This window comes from Cynocephalus volans, chromosome X (genome assembly GCF_027409185.1).
Source record: "Cynocephalus volans isolate mCynVol1 chromosome X, mCynVol1.pri, whole genome shotgun sequence".
Lineage (NCBI taxonomy): Eukaryota > Metazoa > Chordata > Mammalia > Dermoptera > Cynocephalidae > Cynocephalus > Cynocephalus volans.
In genome coordinates, this window is record NC_084478.1 from 80,600,841 (window position 1) to 80,613,021 (window position 12,181).

Consider the following 12,181-nt stretch of genomic DNA (forward strand, 5'->3'; position numbering starts at 1 on the left):
GGGATTCTGGGAGAGGTGGGCAAACTCCGACCTGCCAAACCGCCAACACGGCCTGCCAGTAAACTCTCACGGGCACGCAGCCACGCGTGGATTTGGTTACCTAGAGGAATCGAGCACTTGCGGCGGAGACGGCACAGCCTGAAATCCTAAAACATTTGCTATCTGGCCCTTTACGAAAACAAAATACGCCGACCTCTGATTACTGACCGTGGGCATCCTTGCCCATTTTCCTATGGGGTGGTGAGCCTTGCTGTGGAATAGAGGCTCGCAAATCCTTTCTACTCTGTGTGCTTCCCATCCGTCATTACATTTAATCCTCACCAGCCCGAGTTAGGTGCTGTTATTTCTCCCGCTTTACCGATGGGAATGGGAAACTGAGGCTGAGAGATGTGGCTCTCATTGGAAAGGAGATGCCTGGCCAGAGGCACTGGAGGGACAGGAAGAGGTGGGAAGAGAGCCCCGACACTGGGACACCACCCCCAGACTGGCTGCGGATGGCCCAGCGAAACGACCGGCTTCCGCACCGCCCAAGCGCCCTCGTCCCTATTGGCTAGGGCCTTGAGGGGCAGCCCAACAAGAGACGCGCTGGTTGGTGGCGGGCGGACCAATGAGAAGGCTGCGGCGGGGCGGCCGAGGCGCGAGCCAAAGCCGCGCGGTGTTTGAGGCGATCTCGTGTGGCCCCTGTGGTGACGACGCGCGGCCTGGCTCGCCGGCCCTGAGGAGGCGGCCGTCTCTCTTCGACCCAGGCTTCGCGGACCGGCGACATGAGCTCCCCCGACGAGGTGTCTGTTTGGGGAGCCGGTTTCGTCCCTGAGGGCGGCGGGGAGCCGTCCGGCGCCTGCCCGGCCAGCCCCACAGCCCCGCAGGGGCCCGGACTAGGCCTTGATTTGGGGGCACCGTGCAGCGGCGAGGGCGAGGGCGGCCTCCCAGACCCCGAGGACTCCGTGTCCGAGGAGGGAGAGCTGGAGGCGGGAGGGCCGGTGCTTTGGGTCCTGAAAGGCCGGCCCGGCTCCCCGGCCGACGAGAAGGGGGACGCTCTGGACTACGCGTCCCACCTTGCTGACGAATCGGCGGCCACCGCGCAGCAGCTGACCGACCGCGGTACCCGGCGCGTCCGGAGACACCCGACCCCAGAAAGCTGCGCCGCTGAAGTGTCCACCATCTGGGCGGACCTAGAGGCAGGCCCCAGTGTTCGAGGCGCGCTTGCCTCCGGCTGTGGAGAAGCGCAGCAGGCTTCTGCCGCCCCTCTCCACCTCGGTGGGCGCAAGGGAGGCCGGGCCTGGGGCAGCCCGAAAAGGGGCACCGAAAGTCGGCTGAACGTCAGCGTGGATCTCCAGCGGCCCTCCGCGGAGGGTCTGGTCGGGCAGCCTTCCGACCCCGAGTCGTCAGATGAGTTCAGTGAGGTACAGCTGATGAGAGTGAGCATTTGCCCCAAAGAAGGCGGCCAAGACAAGTCCAGCAGCCCCGAGGAACCTGGCGACACACCCAGACACTCGAAGTTCCAGATCAGGAAGGATTTCCTTCTCAGGCCGGGCTCTTTCCTGACCTCTGCCCCCCGCGGACTCACTTCGACCATGGAGAGGCAGGCCGTTGGCGAGCTGGACATCTCTTCCCCCAAGAAGATGCCAAGTGTGGTCTGGGGGAAGGGAGGAAGCAGGCCCAGCTACGCAGCAGCACGAGCAGCTGCAGCTGCTGCAGGGGGCCTGCCCCGGGCCACTCCTAAGAAGAAGGTGGCCCAGGAGAAGAAATCCCCAAGGGGTGCCTCAACAGTTGCCCTGGGGAGAGCCTTTCCTTCATGGGGGCAGAGACTCTTGGCAGCTCCCCCGGAGCCAGCCACCTTCCCCCCGATCTCTGGTGTTCCGCTACTTGGGAGGTCCAAGAGAGACTCCTTGTTCCTTTCGGGACCCAAACAGCCCAAGCACAGCAGGACTAGGAAGAAATCTGCGGTGAGGAGAACAAGGGAGTCCCAGCCTGTGGCCCGAGAAAATAATGACCCAAACAGAGATCCAGTCCCAAAGGTCCAAGTGAGTAGGCCATCCTCCTCCTCTCTCCCCGCCCTTCCCCTTCCCCCAGCACACACATCTTGAGCCGTGCTCCCTCTGTCCCTTGCCCAGGAGTCCTCACTGGGAGGGAGCCCACGGTCAACAGGATACCAAATCGTGGTCCTTCAAGTGGGGGCAAACATCAAGAGAGCACCTAGTATGTGCCAGGCACTGTTCTCCACTTCGCCCGTTTCCTGCCTCCTCCCCAGAGAGGGGCTTTGATGGGAAGCAGGGCGGGCTGCTTATTTGGGTCACGCAACCCCTTAAGGTTTGGGCTGCGAAGCTTCGGGTGTCTAGACTCATCGGCCTCCTGATTCCTCCTTCCTAGCTGTTCCCCAAGCCTGCCTTGCAGGGGGCCTGGACTTTCTCAGTACTCTCACTGTTGTCCCTGGATCAGCTCTGCCTCCTGGCCTGGGGCTGACTGAGGGAAAGAGAGCTAGTGAGACTAGCCTCCCAATTCCCCTCCTGGTCCTCCACCTCACCCAAGCCCCTACGCACACCCACGCCCAACTCAGCTGAGATTTTTGTTTCAGTTTCCGACACCCAGTTTGGGGCCGTCTTGCCTGTGCGTGCATCGTGGAGAATTCAGCAGTAGTGGCTACAGTGCCCGAGCCCCCCAGGCTCCAGGAAACTCAGAGCCCTTGGCCCTGCGCCAGGGAGGCGGCACGCCCAGAGGCCTTGCACCCTTGGGTGAGTCTTGTGGGTTTGATACGAGGGGAGGGGAGAGGGGTCTGGGAGGGAGACCTCTGGCTCTGTCACCTCTGTGGGCTCAGCCTTGCTCCCGGGCTTCCCTGCCAACCAGGCAGCTCTCCCACAGGAAACAGGGTCATTCGTCCTCTGAGTGGGGTTTGTGGGGGTGGGGGTGATTTGTAGCAGTGCCCCAAACCCCAACTCCAGAAGTAGACTTTTGGCAGAACAGAGCGTTTTCTGTTAAGTCCTGTTCAGCCACATTGCTCCCTCCAGGGGCTGGCTGTGTCTGCAGCTCTGCTAGCGTCCAACCCAGAGCCACAGTCCCAGGGGGCCACAGTGGCAGATGGGCTGACACTGGGGAACAGGGAAGGCAGGCCCCAGAGAAAGGGTCTGAGGTGCTGGGCAGAGCAGGGGCAACCTGTTGCCAGCAGAGGGCGATGCTGCCTCACTCTGGGCGCCGCTAGGCCCTTTCCACCTCACAGGGAGGCTTGGAAACTGGATTTTGCGTTCTCTTTCAGGTGACCAGGAGCCACCTGTCCTTCCCCCAAGACCGGAAAGGCAGCAGCAACCACCTGCAGCACAGGGCTGCCCTCGGGTAATGCTTTCTCTGGCTTGTAGAAATGCACGTCCAAAGTAGATGGTGGGATCTGTGTCCAGGTTAAGCTGACTTACGTGTCCTCCCCCCCTTCCCCATCCCGCACCCTACGGAGAGAGGGCACCTCCTTTCCATTGAGGATTCCATGCCGGTCTAGCCACTGAGGTGTGCGATGCAGGGGAGGCAAGGGCGCGGGGGAGAGAGGGAGGGCGAGGAGAGTGGAGGCCAGAATATCACTAATCGTTTCTCTTTCTCTGCTGTCTGCTGGGCTAGTGTCGGGTGCTACAGCAAGAAATAGATGACCTTAAAGAGCAACTCGGTATGACAAAGCCCCGGCTGGGGCAAGGGCAGACCACGGGGTCTTAGTGCAGGTGCCGGGCATGGGGTGGGCTGCAGGTGCAGGTGGCATCACTGGGCTCGACATTCCTGTGGGGAGGAGAACCAAGCGGGCCTGGCCCTGGAGCCTTCTGTGCACGTACAAGCTAGGGATGTGCACAAATGGAAGTGTACTGTCAGAACTCCTTGTTCACTTTGCCAACGAGGCCCAGAGAGCTCCTTCTCTTGGGACATTTAGAGATGCCGCCTTCATTTTCCCTTTAACTGCTGCTTGGTACGTCTTCTCTGGTTTTTGTTGTTGCCGTTTGTTCATTTGCTTATTCGTTTTTTGAAACGAGTTCGCTCAGGCGATGGGTGGGTGAGTCAGTCCCAGCGCTGTTTGGTCAGGGGCTGGAGGGGTTTCAGGTTGCGGGGCTAGGTGGCTCCCCACGGGGGCAGAGGGGAGGATTTCTATATCCGTATGTCTGGAGTGCCCACCCGGTTGTGCCTCTCTGTTTCAGCGGCCATGCAGTCCCTCGCTGACAAGTTCCAGGCCCTTTGAGGTGAGTGTTACACATACCATACCCCTTCCCACAATCCTGGTTACTTAGGAGGGCTGTGGGCTGGCCCTGGCTTGTGGCCCGTCCCTGACTCTGCTGTTTGACAGGTTGGACCCAGCCTCTTCGTACAAGACAAGCAGCTGATATCTTTGGAGCCCAGGAGCTGTGGCCAAGCTGCTTCCCTCCGGTTCTTCTTCAGAACAGGGGCTGTCTGTCTTCCCCTGTTTTTGCCCTCTCCCCACCCCAGTTCACAGCAGTTTCAAATTAAAGTACCTCTCATGCTCTGTGGTCTGCCGTCTCTCTGGGGGGTGGCGCTGGGGTGGGGTGGAGTGGGGTGGGGAGTTGCTCCAGTTCAGAGTATTTTAAGAACAGTACCCCCTGGCATTCTGTGGTGGGCCTTCTCCCTGCAGGGAGGAGGGCCAGCCTCTGAGCAGGAGCCCTGCACTCAGGCTCACCAGAGTGCCCTGTGTCTAGGTTCTGTGCGGGCTCTGCCTGGCCAGTCGCTTTCCCCTGCAGGCCCTATTCACGTTCCCTTCTAATCTCCTCCTAGTTCCCATTCTTCACCGCTATTCCCCCGCCCCTTCAGCGGGCACTAACGAAACGACACCCTTCCAGAGCTCCAGTTTACCGTCTTACCTTTCCTCATTTGGCTCACTGTCCCAATTCTCCCCTCTCACCCTTCTTTTTTGTCACGAGCATCCTTGATCTGTCCCATGGCTTTACGCTGGTGGCCTTTCGTGCATGGTCATTTCAACGGGAATTAAAGAGCACAACTGAGCTCATTTTCCCCCTTGCCAGGCCCAGTCTTCTTTGTGGATTCATTATCTCCCTCTGGTGCCACCATGCACCCGGACAACTCGGCGAGAAACCCGCTCGTCATCCTCCATTCCTCTTTGGCCCTTACCTTTGAAACCAAATCCTGTCAGTTCTCTCTCCTCACTTTCAGTAGAGGGGTAGAGGCAGAAGTCACATCCCGGTGGGTGGTGGAACCAAATGGAAGGCACCGGGAACGGGAAAGAAAAGAGCAGGTTAGTCTCTGGGTTGAAGGTAGGGGAAATGAGTCTGTTCAGGTGCCTCTGGGCCAACCTGGGGGACACTGCCTGCTGGCAGCTAGAGTGGATGGTCTAGTGATCAGAGCTTCCACATCCTTCATGTCCTAGCCAACTCACCACCCCTTCTCCAGCTGATCGGCCCCATACCCCTGATTTGAAAATGGCCACTTAGTTTCTAGGGCAAGTGTTGGTGATGGGTCTGAATGTTCTTGGGGAGATATTCCCCATCAAATACCGTTCGACCACCCCCATGACAGATTTTCCCGGACATGCTCTTTCTGTGTCCCAGCTCAATCTTGCAGACTGTCTTTGGGTCACACGAGATTTTGCCTCAGCTCCGTGTTCTGATTTCACCCCCACTGACAGTTGGGATCGCCTCTTTCCTTCAGCCAGGATCCAAGGCTGGGTGGGCTGGAGACTCAGAGGGACAGATTCGTGTTCGAGTGAGGTGACTGTAGGTTCTGCCAGCTCCCATTCCCGAGAGACTGGGTGTTTATAGCCAGAGAGGGGACAAGTGAAGATAGATCTCTCAAGGTTTTTGGGTGTGTATGCCTGATTCCGCGAGTAAAGGGAGTAGAGGCAGTGCTCAAGAATCCCTGAGACTGAATGAGCAAAAGCGAGGGCGGGATGTACCTTTTGCAGGAGGTGTTTTTCAAGTTCGAAAGCATAGGAGGGCATGGAGTGTGATGACGTGGGAGTCACCAGACCCAATGATGGAGTCAGGGCTCTCATGGAGTCACTGGAGTAGGCCCTTGATCCTACTGTGGGATGAATATGATGTCTCAAAAATCTGGTGTGTGTGGGTGGAATGATAATGTGAAGGCTGGTTATCTCGCAGTAGCTGGGACATGCCTCATCTTTGAAGCAGGGAGCTCCCACGGGAGACTGCCACGACCTGAGTTAATCAAGACACAGTTAGTATGGGTGCAGCGAGGATGGAAAGTGGGAAAGAGGGACTGCACTTAGAAAATTGGCCAGCCTTGGTACCACCCTTCCCCCATATTGTCACTGTCTCCCTTTCAGGCCCCGAGTATGAGCTCAGGGAGACAGATCATCATGCATGTGGCAGGACAATCACAGACCTCAGAGCCACGGGCCAGCCCCAGTTATCTAACGTTAAATAACAAGCAACACTAACCTACATCATTGAAGAATGCATATTTAAGGCTGGCCCATGGCTCACTTGGGAATGTGTGGTGCTGATAACACCAAGGCCACAGGTTCGGATCCCTGTATAGGGATGGCCAGTTCGCTCACTTGGGAGAGCCTAGTGCTTAGGATCCCCTTACCGGTCATCTTGATTAAAACAAAACAAACAAACAAAAAAAGAATGCATATTTAGAATGATAAGACGATAGGGAAAAGCAAGGAAAGGATGACCACAAAAGCAAGGATGTGGGTTTCCTCTTGGAGGAGAAATGGATCGAGATCAGGCAGGGACACTCCAGGAGAGTTGGGGGATGCCGGTGGTGTTTTCTGTGACCCAAAGGGGTGTTTCCATAGAGGTGCACTTGATAATCGTTTATTTAACGATGCATGTATATTGTGATTCTTCCTTTCTGTATGTTACATTTCACCATAAAAGGAGAAAAAAAATAGTGCTAAGGGAAATAACATCCCCGTAAACATACTGTGAGAATTTTATAACCGTTTAATTTATAGTAATAGCTTTATTTTCAAATACTCATAGAATTTACTTAAAATAATAGGAACGATGCTTACCTAATTGCATTATCATTCTCTATTTTTTATGACTATTCCATTTTCATTCAGAATTCAATTGTGATTTTGAGTTGGAAACCCACAGAAAGATTGTACTTAGTTACAATTTCTCAGAGGAGATTTTGCCACCTCCCCATCCACTTATTTTCAGAAGTGGAGGACCAAGAACCGGAAAAAAAGAAATAAAGGTCAAAAGAAATCCAAAAGGTGTGCCTGTGTTGTAATACATTCATTTGACAGGGGAGGGCAGTGCCGTTTGGGCTATTTGTTGGGAAGTACGTGACGGCTGCCCCTGATTTCATGTCTTTCGAGTTTGTCCTTTTCTTTACTATAGCTGCTGAGACTGAAGGGGTTATTTGTGCCAATAAAGGCAGTGGTGGTGGTGATTGTTGTTTTGATGGGCTGCATCTCATTTGCCTGTTTGACATTTCTGTCTTCACACCAGCCTTCCCCTGCTTCCCCAACAACTCTTTTCTTCCTCTTTCTTCTCCCCAGGCAGAAAGTGAGACCACTGATGTGCTAGACTAGGCGTGGGGCCCTGACAGGCAGAGAAACAGCAAGTGGGTGTGCGCAGCCCTTCAAGGCCTTATTGTTTATGGGGAGTAAAGCTAAAACAATTTTCCTGAAAAGTCACGCTTCAGCCTACAGTGAATTTCCCCTGATTTTTTTTTTCTTGTCTGCTCCCCAGCTGACACAATTAAAGTCTCCACACTGGTTGGTGGCACGAATAGGGTCAAGTAGGAAGAATGCTGTGGTTATTTATTTCATCAATTGATGAAATGGAATAAAAATGATTCTCTGGGGCCATCCCCTCTATCTAAAGATAAATTGTATTTCCCATTATAATTACTACTTCATTCTCTGACCCCATTATTTAGAAGTCCAGCTACTATTAAGTCACCTTTCTTATTTAAGGATGGCTATGAAGCAGAAATAAAGAAACCATTTATATTGAAACTTTACTTTGAATGACTACTTATTTAAAGGGTCTTCTTAGATTCTTAATAGGGAATTTTCCTCCCTTTAAACTATATTTTCTTTTTTGCTAATTCTATTAAACCATTAGAAGACATTTTGGGGGAAAAAATGATTTTACCCATAATTCTAGGACCTAAATGTCTCAACTGATTTTTTTTTTTTCCTCCATGATTCCTGCCCTAGAATCATAGAAGCATAGAATATTAGAGCTAGAAGAACTCCTGGAGAAATCTAATAGGCCAACTCCTGGGCAGTGTACAAGTGAGGAATCTGAGATGTGGAGGGGCAGTACTATGTCAAGGCTACTAGATAGTTCAAGCCTGTGCCTCTTCAGTCTCCATTTTGTCCTTCAGCAGGGCAGAAGCCCCTCCATCTCCTCATACTCAGGCCTCGTGTGGATTGATATCAAATTTGGTGCAGCTTCTTCCCAATCTCTTGATTAGTTCTAAGCACTGAAGTCTATCCCATTTGCTGTAACTTACAGCTAGAGCCTGATTAACCCATGTGAGCACCCCAGGTGAAGAAGCAGCTGTCCCTTTTACCCCGTCCACAGGACCTGTGGTGCTCTGGGGTCACCCAAGATGGTTGTCTCTTGTTATCGTAAGTTCTTTACAGGCCTAGCAGATGGCAGAGTAAGGTAGGTGTTGGGATAATAGAATGGTTTGGTCAGGACCCTCACCTCAGGGCCTGTTGGGTGTGGTTTTAGCACATCCATTGTAAGCAAATGTGTGTGTGTGTGTGTGTGTGTGTGTGTGTGTTTGTGTGTGTGTGTGTGTAGTTAGTGCGTATGCACGCCAATGTATCTTTTTAGTTTTGTTGCTATTCTTGTGTTCTTCAGAGAGAGAGAGAGTTTTAGTGAAGCAGGTGGGTGGGCATTGGCCTCGGGCGTGTGCCCCATGCAGCCATGCTTTCCAACCTATGGCTCCAAGGACCTTTTGGACTGTTACCTAGCTCACAGACCTGTGTGTAAGGGGTCTGGTGACCCAGCCTGGTGTCTGAGGGGTCTGGGGACCCAGCCTGGCATGTGAAGGGTTTGTGACCCAGTCTGTGAATGGGCTTGAGGGGTCTGGGAGCTCCAGACCCAGCCCTAGCTCAACAATCAGCCCAGTCAGTGCAGAATTACCAGCAGGTAAAAGAGCCAGACAACTGGCATAGTCATGGTCGAGTAGCTTTACAATTGGCATCACGAATAGGATTAAGAGCTAGACAATTGGTGCTGTGAGCAGGATTCCAGACATTAGCCACAGCTGTAGTGACACAGTAGGGCAAGCACTAGATGACCTGGCTCTCTCGTAACCTGCTGAAAATCACTTCCCCTTTTTGAACCTCCATTTTTACATCTGTGAAAAGAGGAAGGTGGCCTGGAACAGTGGTTCTCAACCTGGTGTCCATGAACTTCCTGAAATCATGTGCCATGTTGTGGGGAGTGATGTATGTAGTCTCCTGTGTAGAGTGTACAGAGCTTTCCTCAGATTCTCAAAGGGGTCCTGTTGTGGACTGAATTGTGTCTACCCAAAATTCATATGTTGAAGCCCTAACCCCCAAATGTGACTGTACTTAGAGACAGGACCTTTAGGGAGGTAATTAGGGTTAAATGAGGGCAGGGCCCTAATCCAATAGGACTGGTGTCCTTATAAGAAGAGACACTAGAGCTCACTTTCTCTCTGCCATGTGAGTACACAGCAAGAAGGTGGCCATTTCCAAGTCAGGAGGAGGGTCTTCACCAAGAATCAAATTTGCTTGCACCTTGATCTTGGACTTCTAGTGTCCAGAACTGTGAAAAAGTAAATTTCTGTTGTTTAAGCCACCCAGCCTGTGGTATTTGTTAGGGCAATGTGACAAGACTAATACAGGTCCTATAGCCCAAAAAAGATTCAGAGCCACTGGACTTCCTGGTCCCCAGAAACAGAGCTTGGACAGTCATGTTTTACTGCAATATGACTCTAGATATTTTGCAGACTTCTTGAGTTTTTAACCTGTCGTATACATATTTTACATAGTTCTGATTATAGTGTATTCACAAATCCCTTTTCCTTTTTTCTGCTCAGAATTGTTATCAGTCATAATTATGATTATTATGTTAAATTATCAAAAGTCAAAGAAATAACCCAATTTTCTTATCGATTGCATCTTTAGTCATACCGTTTTAAGTTTTGTTGTTCACAGTTAATTGTTTGATTCTGATGCTTTTTCTTAAAGCTCTTTACAAACAGTTATAATCTAAAGTGTTGTGCCTTCAAGGAAGTTCATGGGAAGAATGGAAAGGACTCTGACAAGTACAGGTTTCTGATAGCCTTTAGATCATATCATTGGACTAGGTAAGAATTTCCTAGTTGGAGCACAGTTTTATAACACCGAGGTCAAGGGTTCCCCATCCTGGCCAGCCGCCAAAAAAAAAAAAAATGAGTTTTCCTGAACTCTAATGAAAAAAACATAACTGGTTTATAAAACTGCTAACCAACATCAAGTAAGACAAGAATTAATTAAATGCCAAAGGAATGCTTTGGCGAATTTTCATACTAAGTCTGTACTGAAATTATTAAGATATACAATTTGAATGAACTCCATAATTCAGGTCAAATTACCTATGATAACCCATTTGATAAGCAATGTGATGTACCTGAATTAGAGAAACAAAATTGGTATTTAAAATATATCTATAAATCCAACATTAAGTGTGGCCTCATGGAGAGCCTGAATGGCTGCCTCATCCTTCCTTTAATAAAAGCTTTATTATTAAAAGCCCTGCACTCCATGACTCATCATGGAAGAGATAAAATGATCCAAATTATGGGGAAAAAATTGGTGTGGTGACTTATAAAATTGCTAAAGTGCCTTATGGCCAATGTTTGGTTTGTCAAACCCATAATTCTGGGAAGACAATCAAAACTTCAGGTACATTTCTGCTATCTGATGGGTCATTTAAACATTTATAGAGGGATTTCATTCAATTGTCATTTTCAATGCATGTTTCTGATTGTATAGAAGCTTTCCCATGCAGGCAGGACTATGCTATAACAGTAGCTAAAAGGTTATTTTAAAAATGTGTTTCTCTAATGTGATGTGCCTGGAGAAAATGTCCAATGATAGGGCACTTGTTCCACTGGACAGTTATAAAACAGTTAAATGAGGTATACAGATACAATAGCATTAGACAAAACTAATTTAATCAACTGAATTGCCTTGGTCAAAGGTTTTGTAGATTGATGAAAATCAGATCTACTTCCAGTGGGAAACATAAGTTGACCCCTTATGAAATATTCACTAGAAGGCTTATGCCTCTAACAACGGAACCTCATGACTCTCCTGCTCTCCTAAACTCTGAGATGACTAAATGCTGCAAGGCTTTAATGTATTATGCCAAAGTGCATTTTTACCAGGTAGAGGTTAGGTAGCTGTTTATGATCCACTGACTGAGTACAATCAAACCCTTCAAAATCTAAAACCTAGAGACTGGATCTTCCAGAAAGGACATCAGAGGAAGACTGCTCTTGCCACCCAAACTGCAGCAAAACTTTGGGACCTCGAACCTTGGGTTCACATCTCACAGCTCAAGGGCCCCTCCAGACTCTTGAAACTGCACATGCCTTGGAGACCATAAGGTAAATCTAACCAGAGAAATTTGTCCTCAGATGGCATCCTAAACGTGAACAACTTCCCCAAGGTCACAGATCAAGACTTCTCTGCCATTGTGAAACTCTTATTTCTCTTAATTTTTCCTTACTTATGCCTACCTCTTTCACTTGGCAGAATAATGCTATAATTAGAGTTGCACCACAAGCCCAAAAGGAGTTTCTTGCTAACTGATCTATGAGCCAGGGTACTATAGTACTCTTAACCTGTAATAACTTTGTCTCAGACCCTTGGCGAGAAACTGCTAATTTCACCATTCCAAGTAATGTTTTTATGAATAATAAAACTAAAAAAACTGGGGGAAAAAAGGGCCTTGTGTGCACCCATATGTGGAATATTCATAAAGCAAATGTACTTCACAGGGCTTGGTTTTCCAAAGCCTTGCAGTTTCAAATATTGACCTTACAGAAAACAGGAAATTTCCCCCAGGCTATTGAGTCTCTGTTGTAAGATAAAGAGTTGTAACACAGCAAGGTTGCTGGCTCAGAGACAGACAGGTTACTGATTGATATATAAAGATACTGGGAAATTGCTGTAAGAAGAGAATGTTTGCTAAAATCAAGCCTTTGTTGCAAATTGCATTACAGAAGGTCA

At 50.1% G+C, this 12,181-nt stretch overlaps 1 protein-coding gene across 1 annotated transcript; it reads left to right on the forward strand.

Moving 5' to 3' along the window:
- The first annotated feature begins 764 nt into the window (after positions 1-764).
- LOC134368070 (uncharacterized protein CXorf49 homolog) lies at positions 765-4,204 on the forward strand. The gene is made up of 3 exons (XM_063084673.1): positions 765-2,024; positions 2,576-2,732; positions 4,164-4,204. Exons 1-3 carry the CDS (start codon positions 765-767, stop codon positions 4,202-4,204), a joined length of 1,458 nt encoding a protein of 485 aa, XP_062940743.1.
- Positions 4,205-12,181: the final 7,977 nt, after the last annotated feature.

What these genes read in the sequence shown, in the direction of transcription:
- LOC134368070 (XM_063084673.1), top strand. Translation starts at nt 765, where the DNA reads ATGAGCTCCCCCGACGAGGTGTCTGTTTGGGGAGCCGGTTTCGTCCCT. An exon ending in ATCCAGTCCCAAAGGTCCAA is followed by an intron (nt 2,025 to 2,575) that starts GTGAGTAGGCCA and finishes TTTTTGTTTCAG; the next exon opens with TTTCCGACACCCAGTTTGGG. An exon ending in CAGAGGCCTTGCACCCTTGG is followed by an intron (nt 2,733 to 4,163) that starts GTGAGTCTTGTG and finishes TCTCTGTTTCAG; the next exon opens with CGGCCATGCAGTCCCTCGCT.